This window comes from Coenobita brevimanus, chromosome 50, assembly GCF_032717465.1.
Source record: "Coenobita brevimanus isolate Jiangsu-jjx chromosome 50, ASM3271746v2, whole genome shotgun sequence".
Taxonomy (NCBI): domain Eukaryota; kingdom Metazoa; phylum Arthropoda; class Malacostraca; order Decapoda; family Coenobitidae; genus Coenobita; species Coenobita brevimanus.
The window spans coordinates 51,622,500-51,644,638 of NC_137003.1; the positions used below are offsets into that span (position 1 = coordinate 51,622,500).

Sequence of the window (22,139 nt, forward strand, 5' to 3'; positions counted from 1 at the left end):
GAGGAGGAGGAGGAAGGAAGGAAGGAAGGAAGGAAGGAAGGAGCGGTGGGAGGAGGAGCAGAAGATAAGTGGATGAGATGGGAGGAGAGAAGTATAGGATGAAGAGAGTAAAGGCCAAATAGAAGATCAATAGTTGATGGGAAAAATGAGGATAAAGGAGGAAGATGTAGGAAGAGGGAGCAGAAAGAAGGAGGAAGAGATTATGGGAGGAAAATAGGGTGAGTGGAAGAGAAAATGGGAAGAACAGAAAATTGAAGTAAAGATTAGAGAAAGAAATGGGAGAAAGGGAGGATAATGGAAGAGAAGAATCGAAGAGGAAGAAGAGAAGATTGGAGAAAAAAAAGATAGGAGGCAGATACTGGAGGAAGAGAAGATATATGGAAGAGAAGAGAGAAGGAAAAAATGATAGATTCAGAACGACGTTGTAGGAGGATAGGAATTTGAGAAGAGAAAATGGTGGGAAGGGAAAATGGGAGGAAGAAGTTTGCGAGGAAGAGAAGATGGCAGGAAGAGAAAATGGCAGGTTGAGAAGGTGAGAGGAAGAGAGGGTGCGAGGAAGAGTAGGTGCGAGGAAGAGATGGTTCAAAGAAGAAAGGGTGCGAGGAAGAGAAAGTGCGAAGAAGACAAGGTGCGAGGAAGAGAAGGTGCGAGGAAGAGAGGGTGCGAAGAAGAGAGGGTGCTAGGAAGAAAGGGTGCTAGGAAGAGAAGGTGCGAGGAAGAGAGGTTGCGAGGAAGAGAGGTTGCGAGGAAGAGAGGTTGCGAGGAAGAGAGGGTGCGAGGAAGAGAGGGTGCGAGGAAGAGAGGGTGCGAGGAAGAGAGGGTGCGAGGAAGAGAAGGTGCGAGGAAGAGAAGGTGCGAGGAAGAGAGGGTGCAAAGAAGAAAAGGTGCGAGGAAGAGGTGAGAGGAAGAGAGGGTAAAGGAAGAGAAGGCGAGAGGAAAAGCAGGTGCGAGGAAGAGATGGTGGGAGGAAGAGTAGGTACGAGTAAGAGGAGGCGCGAGGAAGAGAAGGTACGAGGAGGAGAAGATAAAGGAAGAGATGATAGGACACGGCGGTATGTACAATGGAAACTTAGTAAATATCATCTCCCACCTGTTTGTCGTTGAGAGAGAGAGAGAGAGAGAGAGAAAGTGGGATGTTGTGGCACTTACCCATCTGCTTGTGCTTGTGGTTGTTGGGTTCGTGTGGCACCTCCTCTCTACTGCTGGTCTTGGTGCTGAGGGAGGAGCACCCGTTACCCACACCTGACTGCTGCAGCGACGGCGTCTGTTTGGGCCAAGGCAGGGGGGCGTTAGTGATGTGAAGAGGTTGTGTTCAGGTTAGATGTATGTGTAGTTATGGGGGTAGTAGTAATGGTGGTGATGGTACAGTTGTGGTGGTTAGTGGTGGAGGTAGTAGTATCAGTGGTGGTGACTGTGGGGACATTAGTAATGGTGGTGATTGTGATAGTTGAAGTAGTAGTGATTGTAGTAGTAGTGGGGATAATAGCAATGGCGGCTATTGTCATGGCTGAGGTAGTAGTGATGGGAGTAATAGTAGTAATGGTTATAGGTGGAGTAGTTGTCGTTGTGGGGATAGTTGCACATGTATCAGTAGTTGGAGTAGGAGTGAATGTGAATGCAAGTACACAAGTATGGATGGTATCCCGGAGAGCATAATGCCTTGTTATGCTTGGTGTGTGTGTGTGTGTGTGTGTGTGTGTGTGTGTCTGTCTGTCTGTCTGTCTGTCTGTCTGTCTGTAAACAAAACAACTCAGTTTACATCCGATTTTTGGTGGATAGATTGATGTTCACCCAGTGGTTTGATCTGTTGATTTTGAGAACAGTAGGTCACAAGTCTGGGTCTCGGGGCAAGGTCAGTCCGATTTAGATCAAAATTGGTGGAGGGGTTGGGGGTAAGCCAAGAACAAATGGAGTCGATTTGCCGAACAGTCAGTCAGAAATCAAAGTTCGACCCGTGTGCTTCTGCGTGTGAACAAAATAACTAAATTGGTTTTGGTATGAACTGGCCAAAGTTGATGGAAGAATTAAAGGCCAGCCAAGGATGAAGTAATTTAGAGAACAATAGATCAAAGGTCAAGGACACAGAACAAATTACAATGATGCAGGTTTCTTCCGATTTAGACCAAACTTAGTGGTAGGGTTGAAGATCAGACACGAATGAAGCAACTCGTTTTTTGGAATAATCAAAGGCCAAGGTCGTAGGGTAAAGTCAAATATTCGGCCTTTATTCCATTTGTAGAGGGCGGGTGTTATACTGTCTGAGTGCTCCTTTTTTTTTTTTTTTTTTTTTTTTTCGAATATCGATATTTTGTATTGGCTGTTGTATTGGCCGTGGAGCAGATTTATGCATAGATAAATTATAACGAGGATGTCGAAGTTTAAAGTATGAAGTTACGTACCCTTAGAAGCTGATGAATAAAAAGGAGGAAAGTTGGACATAAGCCGTGAAAAATGTTCATAGACGCCCCGAAACACAAACATGGCTCCCTAAACATGAAACGCCTTTATCTTTGTGTGCCACAGTGTGTCAGCACACCCAGTTTTCGTCCCTTTTTTTTTTTTTTTTTTTTTAAGATGCTGAAACATACTTCAACATGTTTCTGTGTCACTGATTATTGTAGTTTACTAGTTACCTTAAACAGTTTTGATCTGATTTCAACCGAACTTGATGAAGGGACTGAGGATTAGCAAAGGATTTACCTGTTGTTTTAGAGCAAAAAGTTAAAGGTCAAGATCATATGGCAAGGTCAACATAAAGAGCTGATTGGATAGAGACCAATCTCGGTGGCACGGCTGTGGGTAAGACAAGAACAAAGGTAAGCTATTTTGAGAATACTCAGCCACAGGTAATGCATGGTCACAGGGCAAGGCAAAATTTCTACCCGTGTGTGCACGTGTGTCAGCAAAGGAACTAAAGCAGTTTTGATCTGATGTGAACCAAGCTTAAGGGAAGGACTATTGTTTTTTTAAAACAGTAAGACAAAAGTCAAGGTCACATGACAAGGTCAAGTTCAGCAGTTTTTATCCAGTTTACACCACTCTTGTCGGAAGGGTTTAGAGCATGCCGAGAATGAAGAGGTTTGATTTAGAGAACAACCAGTCAAAGGTCAAGGCCACTGGGTGAGGTCAGAGGTCTACCCTTTTGTGTTGTTGTGTATCAGTATTCCTTGCTGTCTGTCAGCATCTGTTGTGCATGCCTGCGCTAGTTTCATGTGATCTCCATGGCAGAGACGGTATTACGGCACTTGCAAATATCAACTGAACCGAGCTTTATTTGCTCCGGAGTACAGAACAAACAGTTCTTCACATAATATTACAAGACCCCACACCGTATGAGGAAAAGATACAACACAGTATAAAGAAGCCCAGCCCCCCTGCAGTCTAAGCAAAAGTCCTCCACCCAAATACATAGAAAAAATCCACACCTAAACACAACATAAACATGACTCACACAATATAAGCAAAAGATTTCCACAGCATAGCAGAGACCCCTTTACTATAAACGACCTACATACTATAAACGAAACTCCCGCATACTACAAACACGTTACCCTCATACTATTAACAAGAGTCCCCCCAGGCTGCAGAGAAGAGTCCCACATGCTATAGACAGAACTCCCAAATACAAAAAAAACAAAAGACCTTCACAAAGTATCAGCAAAACTCTCTCTCTCTCTCTCTCTCTCTCTCTCTCTCTCTCTCTCTCTCTCTCTCTCTCTCTCTCTCTCTTATTCTAGGCGACAGACTCCTCATAAAGCTTTAATCCCTGACGTTGCCTTAATCTTTATCAGGCGAGAGAAGAAAAGAAATATGTAGGTTCCTGTGAAGAGCGTGGCGGTGAGGAGGATGGAAGGGATATTATGATCAGGATAGAGGACAGTCTCAAGGGAGGGAAGGAGGGAGAGAAGGAGAGAAAAAAAAGACGTGAGAGATAGGGAGATAGGGAAAGGAGGAGGGAGTAAGGTAAGGAAGGAGAAGGAGAGCGTGGGAAGGAAGGAAGGAAGGAAAGCAGAGGGAAAAAGGAATCTAGAGGAGGGAGTGATGTAGAGAAAGACAGGGTAGTAATGAGGAGTAGTTGAAACAGACAGAAAGAAAGGAGGGGACGGGAAGAAGGATGGAAGGAAAATGGAGTTTGGGTGGGAGGGAGACGAAAGGAAGAGAGGAGGGGGTTGTGTGAGGAAGAGAAGGAGGAAACAGAATGGAGAGAGAGAGAGAGAGAGAGAGAGAGAGAGAGAATCATGCTCCATTCCTCTGCCCTCATCTCTTCCCTCAGTCATTCCACTCTCCCATCCCCAATCCACATCCTTCTCTCCCGTCCCCCATCTTCACCTCCCACTCTCCACCACCACCTCCCACTCTCCACCACCACCTATTAAGGTTTTTTTTTGGATAGCCTGAGTTCCGATTACATTACTACCCCCCTCCTTCCTTCTTTCCTTCTCTCCCTCCCTCCCTCCCTCATCACCTCTCGACCCCTACCCCTAACCCCCTTCCTTGGCCATCTCCCATATTCTTCAGACCTCTCCCCTCTCCCTCTCCTTTCCCCTATTTACCACCAAAATTCTATTCCCAAATTCGTGTCCCTACTCTCTTCATGCTCATGTCATTCCCCTCTCCCGCACCCCACTCTTCTCTCCTCGTTCTTTCTCCGCACTCCCTAGTCTTTCTCCTAAGCCCCCTCTCTCTCTTCACCCCAATTCCTATGATCTTTCCACTTCTCAGTTTATTTCCTCTCCTCTCCTCTTTCCCACACCCCTTCTCCCATCTCCCCAAACTTATCCCCACTCCCCATCCCATCACCAACCCACTCCCCGCCCTATTCCCACTTCTCATACACAGCCTCATTCTTCTCTGTTTTCTTCCCTCAACCATCAACCTTTCTTCCGTCTCTCCTATCTTCTTCCCAGTTAACCCTCATCTCCCCATCTGACCCCCTATTCTCCCTACCACGTCTTCCAATCCCCACTGTCCCATCCTTACCACCACCCCTTCTCCCTGTCCCCAACCTGCTTTTCTTCCCTCTCCCCAGTCCTCCTAGTCAACTCACAGCATCCCACTCCTTGCCGCACCCTCCCACTTTCACATCCCACCATCCCAATCCTTCCTTCTCCCCCAACTATCCTCCTCCCCTTCTCCCCCGTTCATCCCAGTCCCTCACTCCCGCATTCCCCCAGTCACCACCCAGCTCCTCCCTCCCCCTCCCTTCCTCCCTCCCATCTCTTAATGAGCGTTAGAGCTGGTGGGGTGGTGATTACATTACTGGGCCGCGTTAAAAGGCTTTGTGGACGATAAGTTATGGCCTATTGGCAGAGCTAGAGTATTTACCCGCCTTCTCAACACTGAATGGGAAAGAGAGAGAGAGAGAGAGAGAGAGAGAGAGAGACAGACAGACAGACAGACAGAGACAGACAGACAGACAGACAGAAAGACAGTATAAGAGTGTGTGTGTGTGTGTGTGTGTGTGTGTGTGTGTGTGTGTGTGTGTGTGTGTGTGTGTGTGTGTGTGTTTGCTGAAATCCGAAAAAATGGAGCAAGTTTTCAACCCACTGGAATACTCATACTTTTCACTAGCATAAAAAGATTTCACTAGGTTTTGACATCGGTGCCAGAGTGCAAAAGAACTACTAACTGCAGCCCTACATGATTCCAAACTAATGATTGCAACACTTTTCGTTTTATTTTTTTTTCTCTAATTTGCTTAGTAAGGTCTAAGGCTGTGACTCAGTTTTAAGAGTATAAAGTCTTACTTCTTTTCTAACCAGTTCTCCATTGCAAGGGTAAACAGCCTTCAGACGAATAGAGCGAACATGTGAATAATCTGAAGGGATTATTGAAAGCTGTATCATATCCAGTTCGAAAGGTATAAAGTAAATAAAATCTCCCGAAGGTAGCAAGAATACTTCAAAAATACTTAATCGGAGTGAAGGGAATACAGAAATATGGCCTCAGTAATAACTTGGGGTTTTCTGCTTTTTCTGTTCCCACATAGCCTTGACTGAACTGATTAAGCCCAAAATTTAACTTCCCCATTAGGTGTCCGTAATCAATAACCTTTTTTTTTTTTTTCACAAGTTAATGGCATTTAATCACTCCACACTCCGGCAGGCTCCGTCCTCCTGACTGACAGGCACAGAGGCGGCGAAAATTAATGATTTACTCAACAGGCCTGGAGGACTGATAGGAAGGGAAGCAAACTTGAAATTTTGGGGACTGGGGTCACTGAGCAATTAGCGACTACCCCTCGAGAAAGCTTTTACCTTAATTCTCAGGCCTAGGTAGGTTTCCCAGTGACGTTCGAAATCGTCTTGTAAAACAGGACAAAAATAAGTCGACCCCCCGGGGTGTAAAGATTAATTTGAGATCGCTTCTTAACTTTCAGACCTCAAGAGTAAGATCGTCCAGCATTAGAAACACTAAAATTGGTCAGTCGTCCCCTAAAGTGTATGTGTTAGAAAAGATACTGTGCAACGAACTAATTCACGGAACTTAATGCGACGTTGTTAGTGGCCCAACTTTGTCCCTATGTCTACAAATGGCTTACGAAAAATGTATGAAAATGTTCGCGACCCGGAATCTAGGTTTGCAACTTCACAGACTGAAAGAGAAAACTGTGACTTTCTTTATATTTTATTATCCTTTCGTCCCTCTCCACCTCCTCGACAGTGATATGTATCGCCATCGTCATCACAACAACATTTCCATCATCATCATCACCATCCATATCGCCCCCATCACGATTCTCCTCACCATCACAAGCATCACTTACCATCCTCACCATCAACATTTCTGTCCTCATTACCGCCGTTATCATCCTTCATACCACTGCCCACACAGCACCCTCTATCTCCATCATCACCTTCGCCATTATCATCACCACTTCCTCCATCACAACCACCACTCCACCACCACAATAACCACCATCAACACTACCACAGCCATCGTTACTGCCATCTTCAGTATCACAACCATCATCGTCACTAACATTCCACCAACCATCATCACGACAACCAACATTAATACCATCCCCTTCACAATGGTCATCACCTCCATCTCCCTCATTACCACCGCAGTAAACATTACAGCCACAACTAACCATAACACCATCACCTTCATAGCCATCATCACCACCTCCACAATTCCACTCAACCATCTTTCAGTCATTACCATCACCATACCAGCCAACCTTAGTACAATCACCACTTTAGTGATGATCACCACATTCATCTTTATCATATCATCCATTATCACCATCATCCCCACCAGTATCTCTGTATCACAACTATCATCACCATCACCTTCAGCATCCCTTCACCATTACCACAAGTTACAACCATCACCATCATCACTACCAAGTATCATCACCATCACCTTCAGCAATCCTTCATCATTACCACAACCATCACCCTCATCAGTACCACTATCACCATCATCACTACCACTATCACCTTCATCACGAGCACTGTCACCATCATCACCATCACCACCACATTTAGGAGGGTCGTCTCTAACCAGCTCATATGCAGCATGGGCCTAATGAGCTTCCCCCTTTCAACTCAAGTGCTGGATATTGAGACGCTCCACAAAGACAGTCAACCACCCACTTTACGCTAATTGCCATCAATAAATGAAATAGCCAATTAGGGAGTGGAGAGGCTAATCACATGAGCCATGAAATACTGATTGGATCTTTTGCATGGTGTCATTTGAACGTAAAGATGTGGCGTCTCGTTTCTGTAAAACCTTAGTGATTGATTATATACTTCGTGTGTGTGTGTGTGTGTGTGTGTGTGTTTTAGTTTTTTCCAGACACCGTTCTTTCTTTCATTCTCAAAGAATTTTACATACAGCTAAATTTATGTAGTATTTGATTAATGATTCCAAATTGTAAAAATATTTTCGGGAGTCCCTTAATAATCATACTGTTTTTTTTTTTTTTTAACTCCTCCCCTACGCTTTTTCCAACATTATGGGCAGATGTTCACCTAGTGGAATCCTCCCTTCATACAATCCTGGAAATACCCTCATAGATATCTCTCCATTGTTATTAACTACCACTACTATAAATGTCATTGACCTGAACTACAGACATTACGTTCACTACTACCACTCTCACATTTGTAGCCATCGCCACCATCACCATAATTGCCACAGTTGTATTTTTTGCCTCTGCCACTGTCACCATTACTCTCTACAATCACCACCATCACTCACTAGAACCACAAACATTCTGTTCACCTCTACCACCATCGCAGTCATTAACGCATTCCCCTGACCAGCATCACATTCACACCCATCATCACTGCCGTCCACCTCTACCCTCACTATTCCATTTACCACCATCTAAATCACAGTCACTTTCCACACACCATCATCACATTTACTTTCATCATCACCATCCACCTCTATCCTTACTGTTCCATCCACCAGCATCATTTATCACAATCACTCCCTTTCACTGTCACCATCACTGTCTTCACTGTCATTATTATTACACCATTACACTTCACAGCCATCACCATCGCATTCATATCACATAGCCATCACTGACACTTTTTCTGCAACTGTCATCATTCCATTCACTTCATCATCAGACACTGTCATCATCATCATTCACTCTACAACAACCACCACCATCACATTCAATATAGACACGACTGTCACTATTACGCTCCGGTTACCACCATTTCATCTCCCACCATCACCATCACCCCCACCACTACCACCACCACTACTTTCAGTTCACACACAGTAATCACCATCACTTGCACTACGACTAACATCATTAATTTCACCCCATCTCCCACCATTACCACTAGTTACCAAAATTCTTCTTTCCGTATCACCACCGTAGTCATAACCACTTTATCCACCACCATCACAACAGCCGCCGCTATCTTCATCACTCTACCTCAGTCATAGCCTCTCGGTTTCCCACAACCACTACCACCGCCACTCTTTTTATCACTGTTACTGCCTCCACCACAGTCGCAGCCAACCCATCGACCACCACTACCACCACCACCACCACGCTTCACCACTGTTCTCTCTCTCTCTACGGTTACCAATATCACATCCACTCACCTACCACCATCAAGACCCCACTCCTACCACCACTGCCAAAATTCTTCCAACCACTACCACTGCTCTTCATACACTACTACTACTACTACAACCATCACCGAAATCTTTCCTCTCTGGATCTCTACCATCATCTGCACTCCATACACCACTACTGCCATCACAAACATTATCTTCGTCTCCCAATAACAAGATCCATTCACCACTATCACCATCATCGTTCTTGCAGTACCACAAACTTTATTTCCAACCATTCTCACCACCACAGTACACCACAGTTACTTTCTCTACCACCATCGATATCACCAAAACCACCACCATTACCGCCAAAGTCTGTGCCCTCTACCAGGATCAGTAATTACCACTACTACCACAAAGATTTCAGTACCACTACCACCGTTAGCAAATATCACTAACACATCTCTCTCTCTCTCTCTCTCTCTCTCTCTCTCTCTCTCTCTCTCTCTCTCTCTCTCTCTCTCTCTCTCTCTCTCTCTCTCTCTCTCTCTCTCTCTCTCTCTCTCTCTCTCTCTCTCTCTCTCTCTCTCTCTCTCTCTCTCTCTCTCTCTCTTACCACGTTTACCAGACCCTTCTTCTCTTCCCACCACCACCACCACCACCACTCCCACAACCACCACCATCGCCCACTATACACACCATCCTCTCGCCTATCATCATTATACCTGAAGGGGTGTGTGTATGCAGCTTAGGAGCCGAATACTAGCCAGACGCAGAGATAAGTGGTTCGGTGAGGGAGTGGATGGAGGCTTGTGTTTTCCCCCTATTTTTTTAACCTCTCTCTCTCTCTCTCTCTCTCTCTCTGTATGTGTGTGTGTGTGTGTGTGTGTGTGTGTGTGTGTGTGTGTGTGTCCTCCAAAATCTAATTCACTTAACGTGTGGCCGAACATCCAGAGCTTTCGCAAATTTGGCCGTGTTTAAAGAGAGAGAGGGAAAACCATAAAGAACTAGCACCAAGCCAGAAAATAACTATTTGGCACTCAGGTAGAAAGTAGCAGAGTCGATGTTGATAGAGTCGCGCTGATAGATACAGCGGTGTACAGAGTCGATGTTGAGAGAGTCGCGTTGATAGACACAGCATTGTTCAGAGTCTGTGTGGATGGTGTTGCATTCACAGATACAGCGTTATAGGCTACAGAGCTGATGTTGATAGAGTCACGTTGATAGATACAGCGTTGCACAGAGTCGATGTTGATAAGAATCGCAATGATGGATACGGCGTTTCACAAAATCGATATTAATAGAGTCGGCATTGATCAATTCGGCGCTGTCAAAGTCGACGTCGATGGAGTCCGCATTGGCAGAGTCGACGTTGATAAATTCGGCGTTGGTAGATTCAGCGACGATAGATTCGCGCTGATAGATTCGGCGTTTGCAAGTATGTGGGAGACCCTGTCTAAAAGGCAGAGGGATTCCCAGCCCCACCACCCCCTCTCTTACAACACGCAGGGAACACGAGGGTAGTAGTCTACTTCCCCCGTACCCAGGGGATACCCCTGTCTGGACGCTAAAATAGCATAACACACTACATAATAGCTAGTAACGTATATATGTAATATAGAGGTTAGATGGAAGTCGTGCCCAATTGAGAGCGCTAGAGGAAGCAGCAATGCACATTCTCAGTTAGGAATTTCACACACAGCACAAGGACGCCTGATGGGAAACTCCCCAGGCTCGGGAAGGTTCCACGCACCTGTTCCCTTACACGTGACACAACCAGTCATATACAGGGGAAATTGGGGAGACAGAGCTGAAAGGGTTAGGAGAGAATAGAGGCACAGTGAGGAGAGGCAGGAAGGAGTGCGCGGGGGCTAGTAAGCATAAAATCGCTTTCACCTCAGTCCTGCTCTTGTGAGATACTCCCTAGAAAACTCACCTCAGTACTACTGTTGTTAGATATTCCCTCTGAAGAAATAAACTGAAATCAAACCCCAGGCTTATCTTTATCTTTCTCCTGCCATCTACGACAAGTACAACGAACATTCTCTCCTTCTTAAAATCCCTGCAATTCAACACACAGTTGCAATAGCCCGGCAACAGCTACTTATATTTGGAGAGAGAGAGAGAGAGAGAGAGAGAGAGAGAGAAATGTCTGTTCTCTACAATTCCGCTGTTTTGTGGGAGTGTATATGTTAAGGAGAAAGACAGACATACAGGCAGACAGACAATCAGACAGATGGATAAAGATAGTTATAGAGGCAGACAAAAAGAATATAAAGAATGTGTTCCAGTATGTCCAGCGTGCATGTGTGCGTGCGTTTGTGTGCGCGCGCATGTGTATGTGTTCCCTACCCTGGCACTAATAATATCAAGCCGTGTAAAAGTCGTTTGCATGTATGAAGTGGCTTTCGCTCTGGCCTCCGGTATCTCCACTTTGTTTTCTATATTTCTCTAAGCAACAATGGGACCAAAATACAGTGGTTTTCGGTAAGAACGAAGCGCCATAGAAATCACTGTTATTGAGTCATGTTCTTGCTGACATGGGAGACTTCGTAGCCCCTTTCTTTAACGATTTATTTTGCACATTACACCTTAATAGTCGCTTACATGATGTTTATATCGTTTTAATTTACGACATAGTTTGCATCAATATTACACTAAGGGATATCAGTCATCTCATTATTGAGAAACCTTTGCACTGTGTTACAGCAAACGCTAGATGCATTTATTCGCCTGTGAGTGAGTGTTGAAGCCTGACGGTGTTAATTATGATGATATTAACCTTGTCTAGGCTGGGACTGCAATGGTCTTTTATTCCAGCTAAAGTCAGACGATTTTACTCAGCATCAAGTGTATTATAAGACCCTGAGAGCGTTCATATTATCATTTATGTAATTTATGTCTTTTTTGATAATGAGATACTTTGCATCAAATACATACAAGAGTATATTAACGAGGAATACGCAAAATAAATAATTCAGGAAGTATTCTGTAAAATCTTCAAAGCTACTAAGGACGCTGTTAACATCTTGTAATATATAATCCTGTGTGTGTGTGTGTGTGTGTGTGTGTGTGTGTGTGTGTGTGTGTGTGTGTGTGTGTGTGTGTGTGTGTGTGTGTGTGTGTGTGTGGTGCAGCCAAAATTGGAAAAAGGATTTTGATGAAACTTGGCAGGATGGTTGGAATCGGGTCCTTGATGGGCCCGTTTTAGTTTCATGTTTATTGATATTTTCTGAAGGGATGTTTTTTACCCTAATACTTGTCCCCATTGGTGTTACGCGTACATGGAAGACACGGTGGGGCATTTCCATGGGGTTTCATTCTGAGAGAGAGAGACTATTTTGTTCAGCAGAAAATGGGTGGTAGTGGTGGTAGCTGTTATGGTGGTGGTGGCAACTGTGACGACCGTGGTGGTGATGGTTGTGGTGGTGGTGGTAATGGGGTGGTGGTAACTGTGTTGGTGGTAGTGGCGTTAGCTGTGATGATGATGGTGGTGGTGCTGGTAGCTGTGGTGGTGGTGGTGATGGTGTCTATATATCGAGGATTGACAGTGATACCTATACTCTTTCAGGTGAGAAATTGAATGATGATAATGATGGTGATGGGGACGACGATGATTTCAATGATGCTGATAACGGTGATGATAATGGTAATGAGAAGGATGAGAGTAATTTTTAATCAGTAATGAGGGTGTGTACTGGAGGGGTAGGAGTGTGCAGGAGAGGTGAGGGGAGGAATGGGGTAAGAGGTGTGAGGAGTGTGCAGGTTGGGTGAATAGAAGGAGTGACGGGGAAGGGGTGCACAGGAGGGGTGAGGAAAGGGGTGTACAAGAGCGTTGAGGGGAAGGGTGTACAGGGAGGGTGAGGGAAGGAGGTGTACAGGAAGGGTGAAGATGGGGTGCACGGGAGGGGTGAAGATGGGATGCACAGGAGGGGTGAGGGGAGAGGTGTACTGGAAGAGCGAGGAGAGGAGTGGTACAAGGAGGATGACGGATGAAAGGCAGGGAGGGTGAGGGATGGAAGGAAGTTTGAAAAATGGGCAGAATCGTGTTTCCCGTGATCCCCTGACACTCCCTCTCGTTCACACCTTCCTCACACCATCTCTCTCTCTCTCTCTCTCTCTCTCACACACACACACACACACACACACACACACACACACACACACACACACACACACACACACACACACACACACACACACACACACACACACACACACACACACACACACACACACACACACACACACACACACACACACACACACACACACACACACACACACACACCTCTTTTTCCTCCTCCATCTCTCATACAGCTTCTTCTTACTCCCTCTTACGCTAATCCTCTATTCCTCTCTCTCACAGTCTGACTCTTCCTCACATCCCGTCTTCCTATGACTCACTCTCACCTCCATTTTCTCTTCTTCTCTCTCCCTTTCACTCTCATCCTCGTTCATCATTATTTCATTCTCTTTCTCTCCCTCTATTCTTCACACTTTCCCTCTTTCCTTCTCTCCCGCTCTCGCTTTCTGCCCTCCTCCTTTCCTCTCTGTCTCCTCCCACTTCTTGTCTCTCTCTGTCTCTCTTCCCCATCCTTTTACTCTCCTCCTCTGTCTCCCTATCTCTACCATCATCTTTGTCTCACCCGCTCCCATTCCAGTCCTCACTCCTCTTTCCTCCGTGCCTCTCATTTCATCCCTCCCTCTTTCCCTCCGATTCACTCCCTCCCTCTTTCCCTCCCATTCACTCCCTCCCTCTTTATCTCCCATTCACTCCCTCCCTCTTTATCTCCCATTCACTCCCTCCCTCTTTCCCTCCCATTCACTCCCTCCCTCTTTATCTCCCATTCACTCCCTCCCTCTTTATCTCCCATTCACTCCCTCCGTCTTTCCCTCCAAGCTGTATTCTCAGTCTCAGTCTTCTCACCTTATACACTTCCCATTCTCTCTTGCATCCTTATCATTACCCGTTCTTATGTTTCTCTCCATCACTCTCAACCTCCATCCCACCTACTGTACATACCTCTCTCTCTCTCTCTCTCTCTCTCTCTCTCTCTCTCTCTCTCTCTCTCTCTCTCTCTCTCTCTCTCTCATCAACACTCACATACAATCCTCAATCTGCATCCTTCGACTCTCCACTATTTTTGCCGGAGTGATTTTGCATATGCTCTCTCTCTCTCTCTCTCTCTCTCTCTCTCTCTCTCTCTCTCTCTCTCTCTCTCTCTCTCTCTCTCTCGTGTGTGTGTGTGTGTGTGTGTGTGTGTGTGTGTGTGTGTGTGTGTGTGTGTGTGTGAGAGAGGGTTATTCAAGCACTTTTTTTATTTATTCTTGGTGTGCGTGCGCATATGAGGCCGACCAACGCCTGTGTGCGTCTGCACCCGTGTACGTACGCCTGTTAGCATATACCTTTGAACATTTGCCTCTGTGTAAGTGTCTCTCTGTTTACATAACCTTATGTAAACGTAAAAGTCTGTGCACGTATGCCTGTGAATGTCTCTATGTATATTTGTGTGTATTAATATTAAATCCATCTATGAACGCCCACATAGATGTGCACATGTGTGTGAGTATGCCTTTGTCTATGTGTGCATCTGTATACCTATGCTTCTGTGTATGTGTGCATCTTTGTTGTTTACCTCAATATCCGTATCCTGGTGTTTGCGTCTCCTCTATGTATACATCCCCTGTTTGCATTTCTTCTGTATACACATTCCTGTGTGTACGTATCCCTTTATGTGCATCTGTATTTGCGTCTCCTTTGTGTACGTATTCCTGTGTGCGCTCCTCTCTGTGCGTAAACCCGTGTGCGTCGCCACTCCCGCCCTTATATCGTCCAATTTCTCTCTCATTCCACGTTTTTCATTCCCCTGTCATGGAGCCACTTTTCCCCATTCTTTTTGTTTTCCTGCCTGCATTCCTTACCCGGCAGTTTTCTTGTCCTGTTTTCAGTATGTTATGAGTCCAGATTTTCGTTTTCCTTACCCTTGTCCCCTCTCTTTCCCTCTTTACTAGATATTTTTTTTCTTTTCCTGTTTTTTTTTAAATGACGTGGTGTTTGTTCTGTAGTATATATTTCGTTTTCTCTTCTCATGGCTCTTTTTCGTGTGTGTTTTCTCTTCTCTTTCCCTTTCCATTACTCACCTCCTCCTCCTTCTCCTCCATCTCTTCTTTTTCGTCTTCCTCCTCCTTAACATCATCATCATCACCATTGCCGTCCTTTGCCTCCCTCCCCACTCATTCCCTTCCTCACTTCTTCACCCCTCATCCTTCTCACTTTCTTTCCCTTTCCTCCTCCTCCTTCTCCTCCTCCTCCTCCTATCAGTGTTGCTGTTGTTTTCCTGTTATCGCTTATTGCTTCCACCCTCTCTCTCTCTCTCTCTCTCTCTCTCTCTCTCTCTCCCATCAACACCCACGTACAACTCAATCTGCATCCTTCGACTCCCCACTATTTTTTGCCGGAGTGGTTTTACGTGTGCCCCCCCCCTTCTCTCTCTCTCTCTCTCTCTCTCTCTCTCTCTCTCTCTCTCTCTCTCTCTCTCTCTCCTGTACCTGCCTGCCTATCTATCCAGCAATAAAAAGAAAAATTATCCTCTTCTCTGTCTGTCTCTTCGTACTTATTGCTCATCTTTCATTTTCTGTACCTCATTTTCCCTTTACTTGTTCCTGTTCCTGTTTCCCCTCTCCCTTCTCTCATTATTCGCCCCACCATTGGATGTTCGCACCCCAGGAAATAGACTTAATCCCTTCAGACCGACAACGCCATTCTCGGTACAATTGTCTCGCTACGTTTTTAGTCATATTATGGGAGCACCATGGGAGTAAGGGAGTTAATGAAGGCTGTATCTACTCCCTTCAGCTTGAGAGAGAATCTTCCTTTGTGTAGTTGCTATCACCAGATGATTTTACTCAGATTAGTAGAGCAACATAGTAGTAAATGAGAAGGAAATGAAGAGAGTATCTAATCCCTCCAGCTCCAAAAGTCTTTCCTAAGCAGAGAAACATCGTCTTGAAATGCTAAGAATAAAATATAAACAAGAAGGAGTGCTCAGAGCCTGTAGCACCGGAGCCCAACAACGAACATACCCTGTGACCATGACCCACTGATGGCTCTCACATTCGAATTACTTCATTCTTGCCTCACCCCGAACCCCTCCACCATGTTGGGTTCAAGTCGGATAAAAATGAAGTGAGTCGACCTTGCCCTGTGACCTTGATCGTTGACCTTTCCCTGTAACATAACCTTTGATTGTTCTCGAAATGGAATCCTTATATCCTTGCCTAATCCTGAACCCTTTCACAAGGCATGGTCTAATTCGGATAAAGACTGGTTACATTAGCCTTGGCGTGTGGCCTTGACATTTGACGTTCCTTTTCTCTCTGTGTGTGTGTGTGTGTGTGTGTGTGTGTGTGTGTGTGTGTGTGTGTGTGTGTGTGTGTGTGTGTGTGTGTGTGTAACACATGAAGCTCCAAGGAAATGCTCCGTCACATTTTCCGCGTAATGTAACTTCAACTGGGACAATCATTAGGGGCCATGAAATTGAAACGGGTCCATCTGTGACCCAGTTCAAACCATCCTGCCAAGTTTCATCGAAATCATATTTCCAGTTTCGGCTGCGCCACACACACACACACACACACACACACACACACACACACACACACACACACGATTATAGTATGTGTGATAAACTACAAATGGGGATATTTCAAGGAAAGGGTTAGCTCGAAGACCAAATCAGCAGGTAAGGATCGTAGTGTGTGGCATATGGATCTGTGCAGTCCCTTCCAGTTTCACGTCTACCTTGCAGCCTTCAAGTTTTGTGCTGTTGCTCCTGTGATTTTAGGCTAATCTGAAACGTGAACCCAGTGAACTCCAGGCTTAAGTTGCCCTTTTCATGCAGTTCACCATTTTCCTTTCGAGGAATAGGGAAGTAAATGAGGAATTTTTGTATATCAGGGCGGTGGATCCACCCGGCTATATTGGTGTCACCACATGAAGGTACCAAAAGTTTCGAGGAATATGGCAGTGTTGTACTTGTTTATAATCGAGTGAATTAACCTCTTTATAGGTGCCATGCTATGAAATACTAGGGAACAATTTTATTTCTGAAAAGAAGCTATGGATGTGAAAATATTGCTCGTAACTTGTAATCTGAATGTAAACACGGGACTGAAGGAAACTGTACCTGAACATTCCCCCTGCCTACTCTCTCAATCTCCCCTCTTCCTCCCTCCAACTTTCAGTGCTTCACTTTTCCTCTTCCGCGTTCACCTTTTAACCTTTCCGATTTTTGTCCCCTCTTTCGGGGAACCGGTAGTGCAGTAGTTAGCATATTCAGCCCGCAGCTGAAAGAACCTGTGTTTGATTTTGGGACCGGTCAGACTGGTAGGCTATATTCAGTTTGGTTCGCCCTGTGGGCAGAAGGATGTCACTTAAGATAAACTAGTGACACGATCTCGGCAGCTGATACTCCGTCAAGGTACTGCGGGGAGCGTGAGGAACTAGACAGTATTATTCATAATTATAGAAGGCAATGAGGAATTGATTTGCTATATCACGTCTCCACTTTCAGCAAATTTATGACACGATTTTAGTTCTTACCGCCTTATCGATGAAAAGGTTAACAAAATATTATGGTCATACACAGCAGAACGTGTGCTTTCCGTAGTGTATCAAACGGCTCAGCGGATCTAATATCTCCGTATAATTAACAGTATTCTTAGTTTATGCAAACTGTATGGCTCGATCATAAATGCAGCGGTATTTATGTAACATTTGCCATACCATTTTCCTACATATTACGTTTTGTGAACCATTGAACATAATATAATCAATTTCCGCAGTATGTAAATGCAATAAAATATGATCATTGTTCTTTCTGAAAGTAATTTCCTTTTACATTGTTGTGTCCCCCCCCCCCGTATCTCTCTCTCTCTCTCTCTCTCTCTCAGTGTTCATCATTCTTTCCCTCACCTCTTTTCCTATCCCCTCCATCATATTCTCTTCCACCTCATCTGTTCTTACTTGCCTGTATATTTCTCGTTCTTACTCTTCCTCTTCTTCCTCATCATTTACTCCTCTTCCACTCCATTTCATCCTCATATGCTTCCTCCATTCATTTTGCCGATTTTTCCTTTTTTATTCTTTCCCTTCTTTCATTTTTTCTCTCTTCTTCCTCTGTTCGCCTCATTTTCCTGCAGTTTTTTCTGACAATTTGTCTTTCGCTTTCCTTCCTATGTTCTTCCTCTTTCCTCTCTCCCTTCCTCTTCTTTTCTGTCTCCTTTGGTGGTTTAATATTTATATGGATGGTGTTGTAAGGGAGGTGAATGCAAGCGTGTTAGGTGGAGGTTTGAGTCTGGTGAATGCTAATGATAGAGAGTGGAATCTGAATCAGCTGCTGTTTGCGGATGATACAGCACTGGTGGCTGATTCAGAGGAGAGATTGAGACAGTTGGTAGAGGAGTTTGGAGGGGTGTGTGAAAGGAGGAAATTGAGAATAAATGAGAATAAGAGTAAAGTGATGAAGTGTACGAGGTTGGTAGATGGTAGGAGGATGAATATAGTTTTGTATGGTGAGTTGTTTGAGGAGGTAGAATGTTTTAAGTATTTAGGGTCAAATGTGGCTGTGGATGGAAGAATAGATGTAGGTGTGAAGTTTAGAATGAATGAAGTAGGAAAGGTGCTGGGAGGAATGACAACAGTGTTTAGATGTCGTTCGCTTAGAATGGATGTTAAGAGAAGGCTGTGTGAGGGTGTAGTGGTACCGACTGCATCATATGGGGCTGAAACATGTAATATGGGTGTAGCAGAGAGGAAAAGTTTTAATATCATGGAGATGCGATGTCTGAAGAGTGTATGTGGAGTGACGCGTATGGATCGAGTGAGAAATGATGAAGTGCGAATAACTGGAATTATGGGGGAGATGGCTGATCGAGTTGAGCAGAGGGTGTTGCGTTGGTTGGGCATATGGAGAGATTGGATGATGAACGATTGGTAAAAAAGATAACTGGATCTGATGTGAGAGGTGTAGGGCTGAGAGGAAGACAACGAATAGGATGGATGGACAGTGTGAAGAGAGCGTTGGATGCGAGAGGGATGTCTGTTGAGCAAGGAAGAGTGGCTGCGCGTGATAGTGATGACTGGAGAGAAACTGTGATAATAAATGGTGACGCGGACCCGAAGGGATATTCTGATCAGCTGCGCAGGTCAGGTGCGGGTAAGGGGATGGGTCCATTATGATGTGGCAGCTGTAAACCAGCTTTTGCTGTCGGGCCCTGCTGCGGATGTCGCTGATTTGCTCTTTGCAGTTGACCTCGTACTGTGTGATGCGGTGAGGATCTGTCCCGTCAGCCCTTGGAGCTAAGTACGAGTAAATGTGTGTGTGTGTGTGTGTGTGTGTGTGTGTGTGTGTGTGTGTGTGTGTGTGTGTGTGGATAAGTACATTGGGAGTGTGTCGTCCTGTCTCGACTACCGTCCTTCTTTTGGGGAGAGCAGCTTAGGTATATGGGTACCGTAGATAGACTGATCGTTCTCTTTATTTCTACGTGTTTCCTCTCTCCATCCCTTGCCTCTGTCTACCCTTTAATTTCTCTCCTTCCCCTCCCATCGTCATTTCCTTTTCTCGTCCTTGTCTTTACTTCTCCATTCTTCCTTCCAATCTTCCTATCCCTCCTCTCCTCTTCTCGTCCCGTTTTCCCTCTCGTTCTCTCTCAGCTTAACCCCTCCTTTTCTTCCTGTTCCGCTTTTATATCTATCCCTCTTCGCTGACCTTTTCCCTTCTTCCTCTCCGCTTCACCCCTGCCTCTCTTTCCCTTCCTCTCTCGTCTTTCCCTCCAACTCTCTTTCCTTTTTCTCTTTTTCCACTTTCCCTTTCCCATTCTGCCTGCTCACTTTCCCTGCATTTTGCCCTCATTTCCTCATCCCATCCATCATCTCCCTTCCTTCTCCTTCCTTTTTTCCTCCTTCCTTCCTTACCCCCTACTTCTTCCTTAACTTCCTCCTCCCTCCCCTCCCTCCCCTCAATCTCCTCACCCCCTCCAGCCATCAGTCATGTCGTACTTCTTCTCTTCCCCTGTTTCCTCTTTCTTTCTTCTCCAACCCTCCTCCTTCCTGTTTCTCTTTCTCCACTTTTTCTTCTCCCTCCTCCTCCATCTCTCTCTCTCTCTCTCTCTCTCTCTCTCTCTCTCTCTCTCTCTCTCTCTCTCTCTCCCCCCTCAGTTTCTCGCTTTCCATCAATCACTACCCTCTTTCACTTTCTTCCACAGCTGTTTCTCTCTCTCTCTCTCTCTCTCTCTCTCTCACTTCCTCCTCTCTCCCCTTCCCTCCTTTCCTCCTTATCTCCTCCTTCCTCCTATCTCTCTTTGGTAATTGTCCCTCCTCTTCTCCCTTTCCCTTCCCTCCTCCAGTCACTATTTATTTCATCTTTCCTTCCTGGCTGGTTCTCTCTCTCTCTCTCTCTCTCTCTCTCTCTCTCTCTCTCTCTCTCTCTCTCTCTCTCTCTCTCTCTCTCTCTCTCTCTCTCTCTTTCCCTTTTCTCCCCTTTACTTTCTTCCCTTACTCTCCCTTCTGTACTTTCTCTCTTTTCCCTTCACCCTCCCATGACCTCCCTTCCCTTTTCCCCTTCTCCTTCCTCTCCTGCCCTCCTTTTCATCCTTTCTCCTCTCCCTCGTTGCTCTCCCTTCCCTCCTCTTCTCCCATTCCACTCCTTCCCTCTCTTTCTCTCTCTTTAATCTCTCTCCCTCCCCCTCCTAATCGCTCTCTTCTCATCCATCAGTCATCACTCAGTTCCTTTTCCCTCTGTTGTTCCTTTCTTTTCTCCTGTCGTCTCTTCAATTCTCCTTTCTGCTTCTTTCCTTTCTTCTCCTTCTTCTCCCTGCTGCATCTCTCTTCCGCCCTCCCCTCTCTTTTCTTATCTCTTACCTCACTTTTTCCCTCCCTTCCTTCTCATCTCTCCCTTCACTTCTCTTCTCTCCTCTCCTTCCCTCTCTCTCTCCTATTATCCTCCTCCTCCTTCCGTCTCCTTCCATTCCTCTTAGCTCTCTCCATCCCTTCCTTTTTCCCTCTTCCCTCCCTCCTCTCTTCTCTTATCTTATCATTCTTTCCCTCATATCTTTCTCCTTCTCTCCTCTTCTCTCCCTCGTCTCCTTGCTGCCCCTTCTCTCCCTTCGCTTGTTTCCTCTCCTCCTTTCCCTTTTCTCTCACCTCCCATCACTTCTTTCCCTCCTCCTCTCTCTCTCCTCTCCCTCCTTCCTTCCTTCCCCTTCTCTCCCTTCATTCATCTCTCTCCTTCTCTCCCTTTTATCTCTCACCTCCCTCCTCTTTTTCCCTCCTCCCCGTTCTTCCTCTTCTCTCCTCTCCCTCTTATCTCGCTCTCACTCCTCCGGCACATCAATCACCACCCACATCCCCCCCCTTCCCCACTTGCGCCCCTGTAAACCCACTAAACCCCAGCAGGTATTCCTTTTTCCACACGCCTCTAGTATTGGAAGGGTTTATAAAGGCTGTGTCTGACTCCTCCAACTCCCAAAATCTCTCCACAAATAAATAAATAAATAAATAAAGGGCGGCAGAAGTGATAGGTTATTCAATACGTTTTTTGAGGGAGGTGGTTAATCTATTCGGCACAAGGACTCTCTCTCTCTCTCTCTCTCTCTCTCTCTCTCTCTCTCTCTCTCTCTCTCTCTCTCTCTCTCTCTCTCTCTCTCTCTCTCTCTCTCATTCGTGCCGCCACCAGAGAACGTATCCACCTTACGAGCGACGTTTGGAACTGGAGGATTTACAAACATCCTTCACTGACCCACTAATTATACTGGCTCCTCCTACGTTAGATTAAATTGTCAGGAGGCCGAGAAACTAAAATTACCCCCGTCAACCAGGTAACTTCCCCTCGCCTCAATTGTGTTCAGGTTAGGAAAGGTGTCTCGCCCTGAAGAAGCCAGTGAGAGATATAACTAACCCCACCCAGACTGATCTCTCTCTCCTAAGGTGAATATAATCGTCTGGTGCTGGCTAAAGTAAAGTGAAAAATGCGGTGTAGCCCATGAATGAGGTGACGTAATCTCAGCTTCATTCATGCTACCGCCTGACGATTTTATTCAGC

General features: G+C 45.5%; 1 protein-coding gene across 1 annotated transcript in view; it reads right to left on the minus strand.

Moving 5' to 3' along the window:
• The window catches only part of LOC145399794 (dipeptidase 1-like), a 406,473-nt gene that overhangs the window by 326,255 nt on the left and 58,079 nt on the right, over nt 1–22,139 (minus strand). Inside the window, exon 3 of the mRNA XM_080272342.1 lies at nt 1,150–1,264. Coding sequence (XP_080128468.1) covers nt 1,150–1,264 — 115 coding nt within the window. The remainder of the gene's footprint in view (nt 1–1,149; nt 1,265–22,139) is intronic.